This window comes from Chiloscyllium plagiosum, unplaced genomic scaffold (assembly GCF_037043375.1).
Source record: "Chiloscyllium plagiosum isolate Xiang-an unplaced genomic scaffold, Cpla_swu_hap1 HiC_scaffold_9, whole genome shotgun sequence".
In the NCBI taxonomy this organism is placed as follows: domain Eukaryota; kingdom Metazoa; phylum Chordata; class Chondrichthyes; order Orectolobiformes; family Hemiscylliidae; genus Chiloscyllium; species Chiloscyllium plagiosum.
Genome location: NW_028270147.1, coordinates 14,499,919 through 14,521,762, shown reverse-complemented (window position 1 = coordinate 14,521,762; position 21,844 = coordinate 14,499,919). Strand labels below are relative to the sequence as shown.

The following is a 21,844-nucleotide window of genomic DNA, read 5'->3' as shown; positions in this document are numbered from 1 at the left end:
TGGAAGCTTTGAATTATAAACAGAGGCTGGAGAGGCTGGGTCTTTTTTTGACTAGAGCAGAGGAGGCTAAGAGGTGATCTTATAGAAGTTCATAAAATAGAGGGATATAGATAGAGTGAATTGTAATTGTCTTTTCCCTAGGATGATGGATTTCAAGAAGATTGGGCACATTTTTAAAGTTAAAGGGGAGACATTTAAAAAGACATGAGGCAACTATTTTACACAGAGAGTGGCTCGCATGTGGAAGTAACTCTGCGGACTTGGTGAATGTGGGTACAGTTCCAACATTTAAAAGACATTTGGATAACTACATGAATAGGAAAAGTTTGCAGAGATATGGGCCCAGAGTAGGCAGGTGCGACTAGTTTAGTTGGGATTCTGTTTGGCCTGGACTGGTTGGACCGAAGGGTCTGTCTCCATGCTGTACGACTCTATCTCTCAATGACAGAAATGTATGTCTTCCTGATGAAAGGTGTTCCTGAAGGACCAAGATTTAGGTTGGGACTCAGGAAGAGGAGCTTCCAGTTTTAAATTGTTGCTTTCCATCGGCTGATGTCCCTGTTGGCCCCAAAATGGATTCATATTGAAGTTGGTGGCAAATTTTCTTTGGTCAAATGGAAACAATATGAGGTTCCAACCACAGGCAGGAAAATGAAACATCAGTAAAGGATAAAGAATCTGCTCAAATCTCAGATTGCACAGCAAAACTTTATTAGATTCTGTCAGTCCTTTTATAGGAAGACACTTTACTTTTAAATTTAAATTATACAGGTTGGATTTAAACACAATCTCAGCTCAACATCAGGAGGAATGCTCAATATTCACGGAACATTCAATTTTCTTGGTTACAAACTTTGAACATGAATTAAGTTGCACCATTATAAATTGAATGTTGTTGAATTTTGATGACGTTGCTGACTATCTCTGGCTTTAGCTGTACATTTCCTAACTGGGTGATACTCTGCCTTGACGTTTTTTAGTCACAACACATACAGTGATGGAAATTATCAAGGAGACAACAATGACAACAATACCAACAATAACAAGAATTTCTGAAATGTTAATGACTACACTATTATTAGGTTGTGTTGGTTCGATGGTTTGGACTGGCTGGGATGTGGGAGGTGGACTCGCCAAAATTAAAGCAGCTTGCGCTATATTCGATAAGGCCGAAGACTGGTTTCCTTTATCAAATGCCCGAATTGCAAAGTAGATTACTGTCCCATTTTTCAACCCGATGTTCTCAGATACTGTGAGCGATTCCTCTGAGTTAGCCACCTTTGGCTTCAGGTCTGTGGTGTTTACACTTTGAGCATTTGGAAAATCATCCCTCAGCTGTGCGAAGCTTTTGCTGAGCTTTATTTCGTAAAAGGAAGCTGCAAGAAAAGAAAAGCAAGTGAATGTATTATTCAGGCTCTTGATGTTATCCTCTTACACACTGCCAGGTTTGCTGAATACTTAAGTGAGGCAAATGGTAATAAGGAGCTAAACTGAGAGGTTTAAAAATACAGGAACAAGAGAAGACCATACAGCCGAACAATTCTTTATATCTCATTCAGACCCTCCCTTATTGAAAGGAAGATTTTATTTCATTAAGGCAACTCAGAGAGGGTTCACCAAGATGATCCCTGATGTAGGGGAACTGTCTTTTGAGCCAAGGTTGAATAGTTTGGAATTCTACTCACAGGTGCTTAGAAGAATGAGATATAATGTTATTGAAACATTCTGGCTACTTAAGCAATCTGGCAGGGTAAGCGCTGGTTGAATGTTCCCCCTCACATGATCAGCCATAATTCTATTGAATGGTGTAGCAGGTTTCAGCAGCTGAATGGCCTGCTGCTGTTCCTATTTCTTCATCGTCTTATTATGGTCTCCCATTGAAATGTACATTCAATATTTGAATTACACCCATTCCCATTACAATTCAACTGCCTTGCATGTTCCTGAAAATACAATGGTATTGGTTACTCCTGTGAGTGGTCCGAGTGTTTCATGCTCAGGAAAATGCCCTTCCCAATATCTAATTGTACACTCAGGTGGCGTAAGAGAGTAAAACAAATTCACCCATGAAATTGCAAGTCAATGTCATAGACAAAAATTTCACTCAGTGGGGAACTGGTACATTGGGTAGGAATAGATTATAGGCTGAGCCACAAGCTTATGCTGGTCACCAGAATGTTCCCTGAAAGTGTGGTCATTGAAAGGAGCTTGGCTGGGATGCCTGACCGTCACACACATGACAGCGCTCATTGTCAAGACTTGCCCATCTTTGACAGTCACAAGGGTAAGGATGCAAGAACACCCCACTCATAGAGATGTACAGCACAGAAAAAGACCCTTTCTTCCAACGCATCTATGCCGACCAGAAATTAATCTACTCTTTTGCCAGCACTTGCCCATATCCATCTAAACCTTTCCTATTCATGTACCCATCCAGATGCCTTTTAAATGTTGTAATTGTACCAGCCTCCACCACGTCCTCTGAGAGCTCATTCCATACATGCTCAACCATTTCCATGAAAGTGTTGCCCCTTAGGTCCCTTTAAATCTTTTCCCTCTCACCCTAAACGTCTGTCCTCTAGTTCTGGACTCCTCAACCCAGGGAAAAGACTTTGTCTATTTGTTCAGTAAATCTTTAACGATGATTCAATATCTTCTGCAAAGGTACAACGAGGGGAGGAATTAGCTGAAAAGGAAAGATTGAAGTGACTTTCACTCGAGCTGCTTGAAGTCAATACAACTTGGTGAGGAGAGGAACCCGGTGGTTTAGTGGTTAGTGCTGCTCCCTCACAGTAGCAGGGACTTGGGTTCATTCCAGACTTGAGCATCTGTCTGTCTGGAGTTTATACATTTTCCCCGTGTCTGCGTGGGATCTTCTGGGTGCTGCGGTTTCTTCCCACAAGTTAGGGGAATAGACCATTCTGGACTATCCTGTAGTGTCTGGGGCTGTGCAGGGTACGTGGATTAGCCAGAGTAAATAACTAGGTAAAAACAATGACTGCAGATGCTGGAAACCAGATTCTGGATTAGTGGTGCTAGAAGAGCACAGCAGTTCAGGCAGCATCCAAGGAGCAGTGAAATCGACGTTTCGGGCAAAAGCCCTTCATCAGGAATAAAGGCAGAGAGCCTGAAGCGTGGAGAGATAAGCTCGAGGAGGGTGGGGGTGGGGAGAGAGTAGCATAGAGTACAATAGGTGAGTGGGGGAGGAGATGAAGGTGATAGGTCAGGGAGAAGAGGTGGGGTGGATAGGTAGAAAAGGAGATAGGCTCTCTGCCTTTATTCCTGATGAAGGGCTTTTGCCCGAAACGTCGATTTCACTGCTCCTTGGATGCTGCCTGAACTGCTGTGCTCTTCCAGCACCACTTATCCAGAGTAAATAACTAGTCAGGTAAGGGGGCAGGATGTTCTTCAGAGGGTAAGTGCAGACTGATCCTCAATCTGAATGGCCTCGATCTGCACTGCAAGGATTCTGTGCTATCTCTTTTTGAAACAAAGGAAAGGAAAGGTAAAGATTTCAAATTAAAGTACACTCATTCACTTGTAATATAATATTTAGTGAATGCTAAATGATTATAATGCTTTTCAACAACAAACATACACAAATGGTAAAAGTCACACCCTATTCCCAGTTAAACAATGAAACCGACTGACCAACTGATTGATGATGTGATGGAGGCAACGAGACTTAAAATGGGCTGAGAACTCAGCAATGGAATTGCTCCCAATGTATGTGTTGAAATATAATTTAAATTACCAGTTCCTTGATCTAAGTCATCGCCTGGAGCTGTCCATTTCAGTTGTATTGCATCTCCAACAATTGCCGCCCGAAGATCCTTAATTTTACTTGGGGGAAACACGTCAGGTGGAGGTCCGGGAGGAACCTTACTAACAACACATGCTCCCGCTGTTTTCACTCTATTGAAGCTTCCCAATTGTATCTGAGAATCGTTACGGTCCACTGGAGGCTTTGGTGGGTTGGGGTGAATTTGACCTGCGAGAAAAGTGAAGAAAGACACATTTCAGAAAGGGGCAAAATATTTGGAAGTTGATTTTTAACATTTATCCTTCAGATGCGATTGTCACCACAAGGCTACTACTTGTTGCCCATTCCTAATTGCCCCAGAGAAAGGGATTAGATTAGATTACATTACATTACATTACAGTGTGGAAACAGGCCCTTCGGCCCAACAAGTCCACACCGACCCGCCGAAGCGCAACCCACCCATTCCCCTACATTTATCCCTTACCTAACACTACGGGCAATTTAGCATGGCCAATTCACCGCACCTGCACATCTTTGGACTGTGGGAGGAAACCGGAGCACCCGGAGGAAACCCACACAGACACGGGGAGAACGTGCAAACCCCACACAGTCAGTCGCCTGAGGCGGGAATTGAACCCGGGTCTCTGGCGCTGTGAGGCAGCAGTGCTAACCACTGTGACACCGTGCCGCCCATAAAGGCAGCTGGGATGGCCAGCTGCCTTTTAGAACTGCCCAATCCATGTAATGTAGTTACACCCACAGAACTGTTAAGGAGGGGGTTGGTATCAATGTCAATGGGCCTTTGATGTGAACACTGACAATTTCAGTGTCATTACCAGAGCAAAATCTCAGCCAATCAGCTTGTCTGCAAGTTTAGAATAATCTCGGTTTAGAATAAACGGCGGTGAAGGAGGCCCAGGACCTCCATGTCCTCGGCAGAGTGGGAGGGGGAGTTGAAATGTTGGGGCACTTGGTGGTGTGGTTGATTGGTGCGGGTGTCCCAGAAAGGTTCCCTAAAGCGCTCTGCTAGGAGGTGTCCAGTCTCCCCAATGTAGAGGAGACAGCATCGGGAGCAACGGATGCAATAAATGATATGGTGGATGTGCAGGTAAAACTTTGATGGATATGGAAGGCTCCTTTAGGGCCTTGGTTGGAGGTGAGGGAGGAGGTGTGGGCACAGGTTTTGCAATTCCTGCGGTGGCAGGGGAAGGTGCCAGGACGGGAGGGTGGGTTGTAGGGGGGCGTGGACCTGACCAGTTATTTGCATGATGGCACTCATGAAACAGTTGTGTTTGTTTAAAATAAGTTCAGTCGTGGCTATTTCTGCCATATTACTCAAAAATGACAAACTAATTAGATGGTTTATCTTTTTATCCTGACAGGATTTTATAAAAGTACTTGGATGAGGACATGAAGTATGATAGCATTCAGGCTCTGGATCATGTGTGGGCAAATATAGGTAGGAGTATGCTTTTGGCAGTACAGACTTGATGGGCCAAAGAGCCTCTGTTATACTGTATGATTTGAGCTGCATGGCCTCTACTTTTGGATTATTGCCTAATGCCGTAGCCATCACTACTGCAAGATCATGTCTTTAAACAATAAAAGTAGAGAAAAACACCTTCACAGAGACATAGTCAATATATTTGTGTCAAGATGAAGAAGGAGGTGTTGGATGTGATGATGAAAGGTTTGCTCAAGAGGTGGGCTTTAACAAAGGTCTTATGGAAGGGAAACTGTTAAAGAGGGAACTCCAGGATTTGATCTGTAGGTATTTCCTATACAGGAGTTTTGACTGTGGGGTGAATAAAAGGCATTGAGATGTTCAGTTGGCCTGATCATAATGGTTGGGGTAGGTTCAAATGACCGAATGGCTTCTCCTCTTCATACATTCCTGTTTAAATGTACATTCACCAATGGCAGGGCAAAGGGAAATAGTGGTGAGGATGGAAGAGAGGAATACATAAGAGGTTAGCAATTGAAAAATCAAATGTTTGAAAACGTTGCCTCGATGGCTCAGATTAGTCATGTTTCCATATGTACCTCAGGTACCCACACTGGATTTGTCCAGTCCAAACTCCACACATGCTCCAGAGGAGACTGATGCTTGACTGGTGCAATGTTGGGTCAGTAACAATGTGCTTATTTGAAGGTGTGCTTTCTGCTTCCAGGTTTCATCAGTATCATGGAGCTGGGATTTGATGCATTGAGGGACTGCAAGCTGATAAAAATTAGCGGGGTTAGGGATAATGAGTGAATATGACTTCATGGCTTTGGACTTAAGCAGGGCTGTCATTTTTAACTTTATAACTTTATGTCTTTACTTTTCTACTCTACCTAAGTTCTTATACTCACATACCTTTAGAATTAGGTATACAAATTACCTCAGGACAAATCTTAGGTACTAAAATAGTTCAAAGTTTGTGAGAAGATTCGTAGCTCGGGTGCTCGTTGCTGTGGTTCTGTTCGCCGAGCTGGAAGTTTTTGTTGCAAACGTTTCATCCCCTGTCTAGGTGATATCCTCAGTGCTTGGGAGCCTCCTGTGAAGCGCTTCTGTGGTGTTTCCTCCGGCATTTGTAGTGGCCTGTCCCTGCCACTTCCGGTTGTCAGTTTCAGCCGTCCGCTGTAGTGGCCAGTATATTGGGTCCAGGTTTATGTGTTTGTTGATAGAGTTTGTGGATGAGTGCCAAGCTTCTAGGAATTCCCTGACTGTTCTTTGTTTCGCTTGCCCTATAATGGTAGTGTTGTCCCAGTCAAATTCATGTTGCTTGTCGTCTGCGTGTGTGGCTACTAGGGATAGCTGGTCGTGTCGTTTCGTCACTAGTTGATGTTCGTGGATGCGGATTGTTAGCTATCTTCCTGTTTGTCCTATATAGTGTTTTGTGCAGTCCTTGCATGGGATTTTGTACACTACGTTAGTTTTGCTCATACTGGGTATCGGGTCCTTCGTTTTGGTGAGTTGTTGTCTGAGAGTGGCTGTTGGTTTGTGTGCTGTTATAAGTCCTAGTGGTCGCAGTAGTCTGGCTGTCATTTCAGAGATGTTCTTGATGTATGGTAGTGTGGCTAGTCCTTTGGGTTGCGGCATGTCCTCGTTCTGTTGTCTCTCCCTAAGGCATCTGTTGATGAAATTGATGATCCCTCGTAGCCACACACGCAGACGACAAGCAACATGAATTTGACTGGGACAACACTACCATTATAGGGCAAGCGAAACAAAGAACAGCCAGGGAATTCCTAGAAGCTTGGCACTCATCCACAAACTCCATCAACAAACACATAAACCTGGACCCAATATACCGGCCACTACAGCGGACAGCTGAAACTGACAACCGGAAGCGGCAGGGACAGGCCACTATAAATGCCAGAGGAAACACCACAGAAGCGCTTCACAGGAAGCTCCCAAGCACTGAGGATGTCACCTAGACAGGGGACGAAATGTTTGCAACAAAAACTTCCAGCTCGGCGAACAGAACCACAGCAACTAAAATAGTTTTGGTATAAAAATAGAGAAATATAGAAAAAAGCTAAATGTTCTACATTGTAGTTCTGGATAGAAATTAGGAAAATGGTGGCATTGTACACTTTTTACTGTATTACTGTACCCCTGTCCTTGAGCACACATGACAATAAAACCTAATTATAATTATAATTCATACTTGAATGCAGCTTTTGGGTAAACGGAAGTTCAAGATTTCTTTTATTCATTCATTCACTGGATGTGGGTTTCATTGCCTGGGTCAGTATTTTTTGCCCATCCCTACATGCTCTTGAGAAGGTAGTACTGATTTCACACAATCAGACATTGCCCTTCTTCCCATCAAGTCTGAACCAACAAAAACTACTCGAAATCTACACGTGTCCATTTTCCACCACTTGGCCCATAACCTTGAGTGTTCAACTGAGTAATTTATTAAAGGTTGTGAGGTTTCCTGCCTGAACTACCCTCCCAAGCAGTGCATTCCACGCCCCCACCACCCTTTAGAGTTATGGGGTGTATGGGAGGTTGTCTGAGGTAACATTGGAATTGTCATTGGGTTTGGGACTAATGACATTTCCAAGTACAAATGGTTTAGGAGCTGACTCAGGCAAAATCATAATTCAATAACAAGTAGGTACATTTGTACATCAACACCTTACCGTTTTGTACATATCCTGGGATGTACATGGCATGGCTTTGCTTCCTGGTTGTTAACCTTACTATTCCATCTTTTCCTTGTACAGATATTTTAATGGTGTATCTCCCATTACCAAGAAATTCAGTAAAATACCGAGAATAAACTCCATCATTTCTAACAGCATCAGCACCTAAAGATAAGAAGACAAATCAATTGCAAAGAGCCAAATCCAGTGTTAACTAATGATAATATTTTACTTTGGTCACAATGAAATATAACCATTTGCTAATTGGCTTCTATAGCGATGGATGTATTTACCTCCCCCATTGTCCAACAGCTCAAGATTCACAGGCTGACCAATAGTCCTCTCTACTGTGGCTGTCACTTTGGCTCCAACAACAGGCAGGAAACCTTGGCTAACTTCTGCAAAAATGATCAATGGGTTTGGAAAAGATGTTGTGTTTTGATTGAGGTGCGCGTTGACTGTGACAGGCGGAATATTCTCATCTGCTGCCCGTGATGTTACTGTTATCGTTACAACCTGAGGCATTCCAGCTCCATTTTGTATGCCGTACATCCAGGCTCCTGACTGATGTAAAAACACCCCATTGTAATTGAAAAGAAGGAGATCAAAATTAAAGCAAAGAGAAAATTTAAACACACAGTCCAATCAGAACCGTACATGTGCCAGGCCAGGAATTGGAAGGCGAGCTGTCAACAAGACTGCGTCCATCTCAAAGTTTCCATTTCTGTAAAGCTTTCCATTGGGATCACGGATAAACATTTGTGGTGTGTCAGTCCCCCATGTTATTACAAAGAACGTGTTTTTCCCAACCGATTTATCAATGAAAACTGTACCATTGAACCAGTCATTACTTGTAATGTTCTTTCCAGAACTTTCCAGCTGCAAGAAATCAAAACAGTCACTTTAAAATACCAACATACTTGTTATCAGAAAGCAGCAACAAATTCAAAGTCATTCTCTAAAGGATAGTCAAACCTGGATTGACTGTTGACTCATGTTCCCATTTCCTGATACTAATCCAGTGAAAGCATCAACTAATCCATTTTCATCCAATTTATCAGTAGCTGCATACTGCAGGCCTCCTAAAGATTGAACATGAGAAATAATAAGATCGATGTAGTGCTCATAACTAATTGGGAAAGAAGCTGTGCACAAATTTAAACCACAAAACCTAATCATGAAACTCACGATAATCAGAATTAAAAGTAACAGCATCTGCTGATGAAATTATTTGGGGTGATATTAAATCGCAGGTTATTGGGTGATGTGAATGGGCAAGGTGACTTGATGGGTAAATGAATAGGAAGAGTTTAGAGGAATGTTGGCTAAATGCTGGCAAATGGGACGAGATTAATATCGGATATCTGGTCGGTATGGATGAGTTGGGCTGAAGGGTCTGCTTCCGTGCTGTACAGCTCTGTGAATCTATAACTCAGGAGATATGGGTTCAGTTGACCATTCACTGAGATAGTAGTGAGTGTCCTCCATTTCTCCTTGTAAGACAACCCCATCATCCCAAGGATTAATCCGGTGACCATCCATTAATTATATTGTCGTAATAGCAAATATATCCCTCCTTGGAGATAAGTAACAAAACTTTGCCACGACTCTATACAGCTTCAATAAAACGTCTTTACTTCTGTATTCAAATCCCCTTGTCATGAAAGCCCACATACCATTGCCTTCCTAATTACTTGCTGCACCTGTTTGCTAACTTTAAATGATTCATGAAAAGGGAAATGCAGGTCCCCTTGACACCTACACTTCCCAGCTTCTCACTGTTTCAGAAATATTTGTCTTCCTGCTTTTTCTACTGAGGTGAATAGCTACATATTTATTGATATACCATATCAACTGCTTTGTTTAATCGCCTGTACAAACCCTCTTGAAGCCTCTTTGTGTTGGAGTCATAGAGTCATAGAGACATACATCACGGAAACAGATCTTTCGGACCAACTCCACAATGATGAACAGATATCCTAAATTAATCTAGGCTCCTTAGCCAGCATTTAGTCCATATGTGTAAACCCTTCTTACTCATAAACCCATCCAGGTGTCTTTTGAATAGATAATTGTAACAGCCACAACCACTTCCTTTGGCAGCTCATTCCATACATGCACAACCCTCTGCATGAAAACGTTGCCCCTTAGGTCCCTTTTAAATCTTTCCCCTCTCATCTTAAACCTATGCCCTCCAGTTTTGGATCTCCCTACCTTGGAGAAAAGACCTTGGCTATTCACCCTATCCATGCCCCTCATGACTTTAGAAACCTCTATAAGGTCACCCCTCAGCCTCTGACACTCCAGGGAAAACAGCCCCAGCCTATTCAGCGTCTCCCTATAGCTCATATCCTCCAACCCTGGCAACATCCTTGTAAATCTTTTCTGCATCCCTTCATGTTTCACAATAGTTTTTCCTCAAGCAGGGAGACCAGAATTGCATATGTTATTCCAAAGGTATCCTAACCAATGTCCGGTACAGCTGCAACAATGACCTCACATCTCTTGTACTCAATGCATTGACCAATAAAGGCAAACATACCAATTGCTTTCTTTACCATCCTCTCTACCTACAACTCCACTTTCAAGGAACTATGAACCTGCCATCCAAGGTCTCTTTGTTCAGCAACACTCCTCAGGAGCTTACTACTAAGTGTAAGTTCTTTCCAAAATGCAGTAACTCACATTTATCTAAATTAAACTTCATCTGCCACTCCTTGGTCCATTGGTCCATTTTTGAGGTAACCTTCTTCACTGTCCACTGCACCTCCAATGTTGGTGTCATCTGCAAACTTAGTAACTATACAACCAATGTTCACATACAAATCATTAATAGAAATTGAATTGTAAAGTCATTTGGCACGGAAACAGACCCTTCGGTCCAACCAGTCCAAACCGAACATAATCCAAACCTACCTTTTCTAGTCATGTATCTATCCAAATGTCTTTGAAATGTTTCTAATTCCACCTGCATCCGACACTTGCCAAGGAAGTTCATTCCACACACAAACCACCCTCTGTGTGAAAAATCTGTCTCTCGTGTCTTTTTTTAAATCTTTCCCCTCTCACCTTAAAAATATGCTCTCTTGTCCTGAAATTCCCCATCCTGGGAAAAAGACAGCTACCACTAACTCTATCTATACTTTTATTATTTTATAAACTGCTGTCAGGTTGCCTCTCAAGCTCCTACACTCCAGTGAAAATAGCCCCAGCGTATTCAATCTGTCCCTCATTAACCCAGTCTGTGCGTAAGCTGAAATAGCCCATTATTATTACATTTCCCTCTTGACATACATCTCTAAGTTCCAGATTTGCATCAGGCCCAATTTTACCACTCCCATTTGGTGACCTGGAAATAAATCCTCCCAATGTTTGCTGCAATTTATTGTTTTTTCAGCATCTATCAAACTGATTTCACATCTTGACCCTTCTGCCTGGGATCCTTCATTACAAAGGTACTGATGTCACAAGCACAGGGACTAATAGGGCAAATGCTCATTTGCTTTCTCCACTGTAATAACCTCTCATTCAGAGGAGCAAATATTTCCCAAGATTGATGTTATCTTAGCATTAATCAATTTTCTACATTGCACAGTGACTACAGTTAAAGAAAATAAAACCTATTTGGCTACATGTTGGTACACCCTGAATTTATTAAAAGCGCTGTAGAAATGAGGTTTCTTATTATCTTTCTATTGAGGCCCAGCTTTGGACATTCTGAACAAAATTCACACTGGACTTGAAACATTAACTGTTTCTCTCTCCACAGATTTTAGCACATTTGTTGAGTTTCTCCAGTATTCTCTGTATTTGTTTAAGGGACATTCTGGTTTGTAAGGTCAAGTTCTTTTCCCTGAATCTTCAAAGAAGCTCACAGAAATATATTTTTATCTTAGTAACTAGACACTCAAAAATACTTAATATTGCCTGTTAAACTAATCCCTGTATTTCATTGAGTACAGGAGTTGGGAGGTCATGTTGCGGCTGTTCAGGTCATTGGTTTGGCCACTTTTGGAATATTGTGTGCAATTCTGGTCTTCTACCTATCGGAAGGCTGTTGTGAAACTTGAAATGGTTCGGAAAAGATGTTTCCAGGGTTGGAGGATTTGAGCTATCGGGAGAGGTTGAATAGGCTAGGGATGTTTTCCCTGGAGCGTCGGAGGCTGAGGGGTGACCTTAAAGAGGTTTATAAAATCATGAGGGGCATGGATAGAGTAAATAGACAAAATCTTTTCCCTGGGGTCAGGGAATCCAGAACTGGAGGGCATAGGTTTGGAGTGAGCGGTGGTACGTGAATGGCAGAAGCTGCAAGATGAAGTTGTGTAGGCTATTACAATTGCAACATTTAAAAGGCACCTGAATGGGTATATGAATAGGAAGGTTTAGAGGGGTATGGGCCGGGTGCTGGCAGGTGGGACTAGATTGGGTTGGGATATCTGGTCGGCATGGATGAGTTGGCCCGAAGGGTCTGTTTCTGTGCTGTACATCTCTATGAGTCTATAACTCTATTTGCTACTGAAGTTTAATTCTTGATCAGCAAAACATTTTAAATGTCACATGCCTGTCATTGATGACAACTGTTCCAGCTCTTCGGCTGCATTCGGTCCTAATGCTATCGTGTGGATAACTGCACCACTTTGTTTCACCTCCGAGAAACAACTGCTTATCCCACTGTCCTCCCCATCAGTCAGCAAAACGATTTCATCACCATTTGTAGATCCGTCATCACCACGAAGTACCTGTAAAGCCATTGTTCATTGTCAATGTGGGAAAAGTGTAATAATGATGTGGACAGTAATGAATTATCAAATGTCTCTGACTTACCTGAAAACCAGCTCGAACCCCTGCACAAATGTTTGTTCCACCACTAGCTATTTTAGGTAGAAGATTTTTCAGCATTTTTCGTGCGTCTTCACTCTCAATTACTGTCAATTCGTGAATCACAGTTGCAGAACTGTGAAAACCAACTATGCCAACATATGATTGATCTTCAATGATCTGGAGTAAAAATATCCCAGCCGCTTGCTGAAGCCTTTGAATTCGATTTTCCTGCAAACACAAAGAACTCAACTCAAATTCAAAACTCAATCTCCCAAACCATTTGTCATTCTCATATTTTGTAAAAGTAAATAAAACCAAAGTACTGTGGATACTGGGGTTTGAAATAGACCCAGAAAATGCGAAAGAAACTCAGCAGGATTGGCAGCATCTATGGGGAAAGAAACAGGGTTAATCTTTCTGAGAGGAGTCATTCAAATTCAAAATGTTAACACTGCTTTTCTTTCTACAGGTACTGCCAGATCTGCTGAGTTTGTCCTGTGTTTTCTGTTTTCATTTCGTATCTTGTGCGCTCTGTATAAAAGCTTTTAGGTAGAATAAATCTTTCAAATTAAATTTAACAAATCTCAATCACTTGTTTTGTGAATTGTAGTCCCAACAGATTTGAGTACATTATCTCGACTGACATGCCAGTGCAATACTGAGAGAATGCTGCTGGATTTCCGGATAAAATATTATATTAAGCAACTGCAGGTTAGACAGTTTAATCCTAGTGCTTTTGGAAATGAGCTGGAACAGTTTTCATCAATGACAGACATGTGACATTCAAATTGTTTGGATTTCTATGTGACATTCATATTGTGACTTGGACACGTGCGGATTAATTATGGAATGGCGGCAGGATTTATTAAATAAATAGAACATTACAGTGCAGTACAGACCCTTCGGCCTATGAAATTACCTTAAATAAAATAAAAGTGCTGTAAATTCCAAGGTCAGTCAAGCAGCATTTGTGAAAAGAAGGTTAACATTCAGGTGAAGATCTTAAACTCTGTCTTCTCACACTGCCTGGTCTGGTGAATACTCACAGGATTCCCTTTTGTTTTAGAGTTCCAGCATCTGTCATTTCTCATGTGGCATTAATTTTTACTGGGATTTGTTCAAGGCAAATTGCGCTCAACAAAACTAGCAGAGGTTTTTTTTAAGGCAGTAGAGGTCTGATCAGGAAAGTATACTTGATGGTAAAAATCAAAAGGTGTTTAACAAACTGTCTCATCATCAGCTTTGCATTAAACGTTGTAAATATTTAAGTAAATATTAGCATGGATACAACATTAACTGAGTGACAGAAAAGGGGGCAGTAGTTGCAAACAATTCCTCTTGCTCTGGGGAAAGATATATATAGTGTGTATCCTATCTACTAAGAATACTGCATGTTGATCTATACTACTGACTTATATGTAGCGTATACAATTTGAAAATTTTCAATGACATAAAACTTGGAAGTATAGTGAACTGTGGGGAGGATACTAATAGACATCAAGAGGATAAACAAAAAACCAAAAGAACTGTGGTTGCTGGAAATCAGAAACAAAAACAGAACTTGGTGGAAGAGCTCATCATGTCGAGAGAAACCAGAGACGATGTTTCCAAAACAGAACCCAAAAAGTTAAACAATTTCTCTTCATAGACACTGCCAGACCTGCTGAGATTTTCCAACAATTTCTGTTTTATATCAAGAAGAAATATTCCATTTGCCAATTGTATGTTCATTCTGTACGTTAATTAATGTCATCCTGTGTTTCATCTCAGTCCTCTTCTAGATGAGCCACATACCCCAAGTAAGATATTATCTGTACATTTTGAAATTGTGTTTTTGATTCCTGAGGCGAGGTCATTGATGGGTTTAAATGATAAATTATCATGGTCCCAGCACTAATCCTGGTAGAACAGCCCTTTCATCATTTGTCACACCTCCATTGCATAGAAAGAGGGTCATATACATATTGAAATGATGGCTTGAGCATATGGGGTAAAGTTTCAGAAATGCTCTGTTTATAGGACAACTTAACCTGAAAAGTTAGCTCAGTTCTCTGTTCAGATTCTGCCAAACCTGCTGAATATTTCAGCATTTTTGTTTTATTTTTATTTCAGAATTGTAGTTTGTTATATTTGGCATAGGAAATGAGAAAACCAATGATGACCTTCTGAAGCAACCTGTTAGAGATGTCAGTGTACACCGCTGGAACAGGTGGGACTTGAATCCAGGCCCCCCCAACCTAAAGGATACTACCATTATAAGAACAATATAAAATGCAGGACTTGCATGAAAGTAAAGACTGCTTGTTTCCTATGTGATGAACAATGGTCAGCAAAGGACTACAAGTGATGGTCCTTTCAATAAGGTCAGCGTAAACGAACATCATATTGTCATACCCAACCCATGCTTCCTGAAGTATCAAGAACTAAACATAACACTCGGTCTTTGGCATGCAGGAAAGTAAACTTTGGCTCAAGTGAAGTGATATTAGTTGGATGGTTGTTCTTGAAATCGTCCGACTTGCTGATCACATCCCAAGTGCTCCTCTCATTGCACATTTTGTTTTGCATGTTCGGGGCTTCACGGTTGTGTGTCTTATTGTCACAGAAATCAACCACCTGCAAAGGGAACACAAGGTCAGATGCAACAAGTGTCAGAGTTTTAAAAATAACAGCCAGATGAGAGAAATTGATGCTTTCTGGATCAAAATGAAAGGTCTGGCTTTATCAGAAAATCCCAGTTTCGATTTCTGTCTATCAGTTTAGCTCAGTTGACAGTATTTGCTCCCTTCAGTATGAGGTAGTTATGAGCTTGGCTTGCCTTGCCCTGTCTCTGTAATCTCTAGCTGAAAATGTGTTGCTGGAAAAGCGCAGCAGGTTAGGCAGCATCCAGGGAACAGGAGAATCGACGTTTCGGGCATAAGCCTGCCCGAAGAAGGGCTTATGCCCGAAACGTCGATTCTCCTGTTCCCTGGATGCTGCCTAACCTGCTGCGCTTTTCCAGCAACACATTTTCAGCTCTGATCTCCAGCATCTGCAGACCTCACTTTCTCCTCTGTAATTTCCAGTCGTTTTAAAGCCTTGCTTCCCTATGAGGTGATGATTGATGCTGCATTTGTTAAAAATTCAGAAATCAATTAAAAAAACACAGTCACAATTTGTGAGGAGACTATGGCCATGAATACGTAAAGTGTTACTTTTTATTCATAATCACAACTCTACACAGTGAAACTTTGAGAAATGCAGGCATTTGTTGTGGCACAGAATGAGATCATTCAGTCAATCATGTCCAAGCTGGCTAAAAGAAAGAGCAATCCCATCTAATCCTACCTTTCACCTCTTAGCCTGTGGTCCTCCAGATTATGACCCTCAAGCAAACACCCACATGTTCTTTGAAATCCTGTGAGTATTTTGACTTTACCACTTTTCAGGCTGTAAGTTAACGATCGCACCACCCTAACTGTGAAAAGAATTACTCGACAACTCTCTTATTCCTTCTCGGATTTACTTTAAATCTGAGTTCCCTGTCTTTTCTTTAATCTGCTAACATAAATAACTCTTTCCTAACCACTCTATTTGGACACCTCATAATTTCAGACAGCACTGTGGTTAGCACTGCAACTCACAGTGACTGGGACCTAGGTTGATCCCACCCTTGGGCAACTGTCTGTTCAGAGTTTGCTCATTCTCCTCCCTGTCTGCATGGGTTTCCTCTGGGTGCTCCAGTTTCCCTCCACAGTCCAGAGGTGTGCAGGTTAGGGGGGATTGTCTATGCTAAATTGCCCATAATGTCCGGAAATGTCCAGGTTAGGTGGATTCGCCATGGGGAAATGTGGGGTTAAGGAGATAGGGTTGGGTCTGGGTAGGATGCTCTTCGGAGGATCAGTGTGGACTCAATGGGCCAAATGCCTGCTTCCACACCATAGGGATTCTACTCTATGAAGACTCTAGCTGCAGTCTACCCAGTGTTTCATACAACTTGAGTAAACCCATCCCCTCCACCACCCCCCACCCACCGGTTCTATGCACCAATAAAGTTTGTTTTATGCAGTTAAAAAGTTCTAATTAAACTATAGCCTATTTTTCTATGCTTACTGTCAAACCTACCCGAAATAGCAATATGAGAAAGGGGCAGCCCAAACTGTGGGATCAAGTGAAGCAAGTTCGAAATCTGTTTCATGCTGTACTTGAATCGTGAATATTGGACACAGTGAAGTCCTGCCATTCACATCTTTACCTTTGCAAATTCACTGACTCTCATAAAGTATTCTGAGCAACCACTGCACTCTGCAGGTCAGATTACTGTATACAATTTTGTACGCCATTTCACCCAGTGCGGGTCACATTTCATTTCCCTGCAGTTTATAGGTGCAAAACAATAGAAGTGAAGTGAAGTAGATATGGTAAAAAAAAAGCTCAAAACTTAAAATGGTCTGCAGGCTGACAGAATGATGATAGAAAACGGGATTGCCAAGACTGGAAAGTTGCACTGAATGTGTATCAGCTCCCACAATACACATCCACACGATTGTAACATTTACAATGCAGGAGGCCTTACAACAAGGGGCCCATTTGAGAAATTTATGTCCTTCATTTTACTACATTAAATCTCCTGTAAAACATCAATAATACAATTGTTTTATTGTATTTTATTGTCTCCTAAATACTGTATGTGTCAGTATTTTTGGATATTTGGAAACTATCCAATTGACTCTCATTACCCTCCATGATGTCAGCATTTGCAACATTTTCAAGGAACGTAACCTCTGCAAACAGCAAGACTTTGTCAATGAAACATTTGCAGAAGTAGGTGTTAATAATTTGCAAGGAAAATGCATCTTAATAATCCCACTTACCCCTGGTAATCCTGTTGTGTACATTATTGAAGTTGATGTCACTTGGTTCTGGTCTGGAAAGAAGTTACAGTCAGTGTCTGGGAGCCCTGTGCTGGGATCACAGGTACCACAGGCACCCCCAGAACAAGAGACTTTTAATCCTTTCATTTCCTTTGAACACCTAGAAATGGAAGTAAAGCACGATGTGTAGTTGATCATTCTAAATTTTATAAAGTTGCAATAACCATAATGGTTTATACATCATCTCACTCAATAGAGAGAGAGAGATGATGAGTGGCAATCAGCACACCTCAAGGTGGGGCGGGGAAGAGGTTGAGATGGAGAATTCTTTATTTTCGCTGCAGCTGATGAGGGAATGGAACCCAAGCAGTTGGCTTGCCTTTGCCCCACGAGTTATTCACCAAGGTGGAGACAGGGTAGGGCTTGGTTAGCTCGGTTGCCTGGGTTCAATTCCCATGGTAGCTGAGGTCACCAAGGTCATCCTGCCTTCTGATCCTCACCCTTGGCCTGAGCAGTGGTGACCTTCAGCTTAAACTCACCCACCAGGCGTGTCTCTCACTCTAATGAGATAGGGAGACAGTGGTGACTTTGCTCATTAAATAAACAAATCCAAACCTCCCCGTTCCTCTGATACTCAAAAATGAGAAGTATCATGTGGTTTGTGAGATTACTGACAATTTACGTTTAGAACTTCCAGATGCTTCCAGGTTCAAACGAGTAATTGTCAGAGGAGACTCTCCAGTCAGGGGCACAGACAGGCAATTCTGCAGCAGTGAGCCAGTATTGACATTGCTTCCCTGGTGCCAAGGTCACAGACATCTCAAAGTAGCTGCAGCATATTGGGAGGGAAGGGAGAGTGAGAGGCCAGAGTTGTAGTATACATTGATAAGGAGGAGAAAGTGAGGACTGCAGATGCTGGAGATCAGAGCTGAAAAATGTGTTTCTGGAAAAGCGCAGCAGGTGAGGCAGCATCAAAGGAGCAGGAGAGTCAATGTTTCGGGCATAAGCCCTTCTTCAGGATTCCTGAAGAAGGGTTTATGCCCGAAATGTAGATTCTCCTGCTCCTTTGATGCTGCCTCACCTGCTGCGCTTTTCCAGCAACACATTTTTCAGTATACATTGATAAGAACAACATAGTGAGAGAAACATTTGCAGAGTGAATATAGGAAGGTAGGTAAGAGGCTAAAAAGAAGAACTTTGAAGGTAGTAATCTTTGGATTACTCCCATTGCCACGTGCTAGTAACAGTAGGATAAGAAGATAGGGCGGATAAATCAGTGGTTGTGGAGGTGGTGACCTGGGCAGGGATTCAGATTTTTGGATCATTGGGATCACATCTGAACCAAAAGAGAGCTGTTCAAAAGGGACAGGTTTCACCTGAACTGGAAGGGGACCAATGTCTTGGGGGGAGGGGGGGGAGATTTGCTTGCGTTATTTGTCAGAATTTAAACTAGTATTGGGGCAATTGTGAAGATCCTAAATAATAATGAAATGAGGATGGTTCAGAAATTAAAGACAGCAAGTTATTTAGACAAGGCAAGCAAGAACAAATCAGAGAATGAGGGAACTCTGAAGAATTAAACTGCATTTCTTTCAATGCAAAGGATCTGACAGAAAGGTGTCTGAACTCAGGGCATGCATGGTAACATGGGACTTTCAGAAACATGGCTCAGGGATGGACAATACTGGCAGCTCAATGTTCTGGGGTTCAGATGCTATGGGAAGGATAGAAATGGAGGCAAGAGAGGAAGAGGACTGGCATTTTTCATGAGGGAAAACATCATGGCAGTACTTAGAGAGGATTGTCCAAAGAAGCTATACGCAGAGAACTTAGAGATAAAAAGGGGATAATCACCTGGATGGGATTGTGCTAAAGGCACCCCAGTAGTCATCAGGAAACTGAAGAGCAAATGTGTAGAGAGATCTCAGCTAAGTGCCAGAATTGTAGGATTGGGACAGCAGGGTTTTTTAAATTTTCAAACATAGACGGGATTGCCATAGTGTTAAAGGTTTGGATGTGGAGGATTTTGGTGAATATGTTCAAGGATGTTTTCTTCATCAATATGCAGATGTACCTATTAGAGAAGGAGCAAAACTTGACCTTCTTTTGGGAAATAAGGCAGGGCAAGTGACTGACGTGTTAGTGGGGGAGCACTTTGGGACCAGTTTGTTAATTTAAAAATATTCTGGAAAAGGATAGTCCCTGGATAAAATTTAAAGTACTTAATTGGAACCAGGCCAATTTTGACAGTATGAGATAGGAACCTTCAAAAGTTGATTGGAATTGACTGTTCATGGGTAAAGGGATAACTGGCAAGTGGGAGGCTTTCTAAAGTCAGACTATGAGATTTAGATAAATGATCTAGAAGAGAGCACTGTTGGTATGATCAGCAAGTTTGCAGATGACACAAAGATTGGTGAAGGAGCAGAAAGCATAGGGGACAGTCAGAGAATACAGGAAGATGTAGATATAGATAGACTGGAGAGTTGGGCAAAAAAGTGGCAGATGGCTTTCAATTCAGATAAATGTGAGGTGATGCATTTACGCAAGTCTGATTATAGAGCGAAGTATACAATGAATGGAAGAGCCTTGGGAAAAGTTGGTGGGCAGAGAGATCTGGGAGGGCAGGTCCATTGTACCCTGAAGGTTGCTGCACAGGTGGATAGAGTGGTCAAGAAGGCATATGGTATGCTTGCCTTCATTGGACGGGGTATAACGTATAGGAGCTGGCAAGTCATGTTAACATTGTACAAGACATTGGTTCGGCTGCATTTGGAATACTGTGTACAGTTCTGATCGCCACATTACCAAAAGGATGTGGACGCTTTGGAGAGGGTACAGAGAAGGTTTACGAGGATGTTGTCTGCTATGGAAGGTGTTAGCTATGAAGAGAGATTGAGTAGGTTCGGTTTATTTTCATTAGAAAAAAGGAGATTGAAGGGGGACCTGATTGAGGTTTACAAAATCATGAAGGGTATAGTCAGGATGGATAGAGTCAAGCTTTTTCCCAGGGTGAAGGATTCAATAATGAGAGGTCACACTTTCAAGGTGAGAGGTGGAAAGTTTAAGGGGGAATACACACAGCAAGTACTTCACATAGAGGTTGGTGGGCGTTTGGAACGCGTTGCTAGCAAAGATGGTATTGGCAATCACGGTAGATTCATTTAAGATGCGTCTGGACAGATGCATGAGTGGGTGGGGAGCAGAGTGATACAGATATTTAGGAATTGACCGACAGGTTTAGGCAGTACATTTGGATTGGCTCAGGCTTGAAGGGCTGAAGGGACTGTTCCTGGGCTGTAAATTTTCTTTGTTCATTGTTCTTTTTTATGAGAGTTGAGAGTCAGTATGTACCCTTGAGTGAAGGGTAAGGCTGGTAGGAGTAGAAAACAATGGATGAATAAAGATATTGAAGCTTTGGTCAAGAATAAGAAGGAAGCAGATGTTAGGTATAGACAACTGGGATGAAGTGAATCTCTTGAAAAGCATAAGGGTTGTATGGGGCATTCTTAAGAGGTAAGTCAGGAGGGCAAAAACAAGGTATGATATAGTCTTGGCAAATAAGATGAAGGATAATTCAAAGAGATTCTACAAGTACATGAAGAGTAAAACAGCAACTAGAGAGAGAATAAGATTCCTAAAAGGTCAACAAGATCATCTACATGTGGAACCACAGGAAATAGGAGAGATACTTAAATGCATATTTCACATCAGTAACTATTGTGGAAAAAGACACGGAGGCAAGGAAATTTGTGGAAATAAATATCGATATCTTTAAAACAGTCCATATTACAGAGGAAGAGCTGCTGGAATTCTTAAAATAAACATAAAGAAGGACAAATCTCTAAGACCTGATCAAGGGTGTCCCAAGACATTGTGGGAAGCTAGGGGAAAAACTTGAGGGGCACCTATCATCTACATCTATGGGTGAGGTGCCGGAGGACTGGAGGGTGGCTAATGTTGTGCCTTTATTTAAGAAAGACTGTAAGGAGAAGCCTGGGCACTATAAGAGTGCTGAGTTTAAGTTGCTGGAATGGTTTCAAAGAGATATGATTTACAAGCATTCGGAGAGCCAAGGACTGATTAGGGACAGTCAGTGTGGCTTTGTGTCTGGGAAATTGTGTCTCACAAACTTGATTGAGATTTTTGAGGATGTGACCAAACAGATAGATGAGGGCAAAGTGTTGAACATTGTCTCAGGGTTTTCAGTAAACCTTTGAAAAGGTTCCGTATTGTAGACTGGTTAGTAAAGTTTGATCGCGTGGGA

General features: G+C 41.9%; 1 protein-coding gene across 1 annotated transcript in view; it reads right to left on the bottom strand.

The window, feature by feature from the left end:
- Positions 1-689: 689 nt before the first annotated feature.
- LOC122554127 (calcium-activated chloride channel regulator 1-like) overlaps positions 690-21,844 on the bottom strand; it is a 29,258-nt gene continuing 8,103 nt past the window's right edge. The window contains exons 5-14 of the mRNA XM_087990425.1: positions 17,578-17,737; positions 15,119-15,340; positions 12,728-12,952; positions 12,465-12,642; positions 8,879-8,985; positions 8,561-8,782; positions 8,197-8,467; positions 7,901-8,068; positions 3,755-3,991; positions 690-1,376 (exon numbers count right to left, since the gene is read on the bottom strand). Coding sequence (XP_087846551.1) covers positions 946-1,376; positions 3,755-3,991; positions 7,901-8,068; positions 8,197-8,467; positions 8,561-8,782; positions 8,879-8,985; positions 12,465-12,642; positions 12,728-12,952; positions 15,119-15,340; positions 17,578-17,737 — 2,221 coding nt within the window. The 3' untranslated portion in view covers positions 690-945. The remainder of the gene's footprint in view (positions 1,377-3,754; positions 3,992-7,900; positions 8,069-8,196; positions 8,468-8,560; positions 8,783-8,878; positions 8,986-12,464; positions 12,643-12,727; positions 12,953-15,118; positions 15,341-17,577; positions 17,738-21,844) is intronic.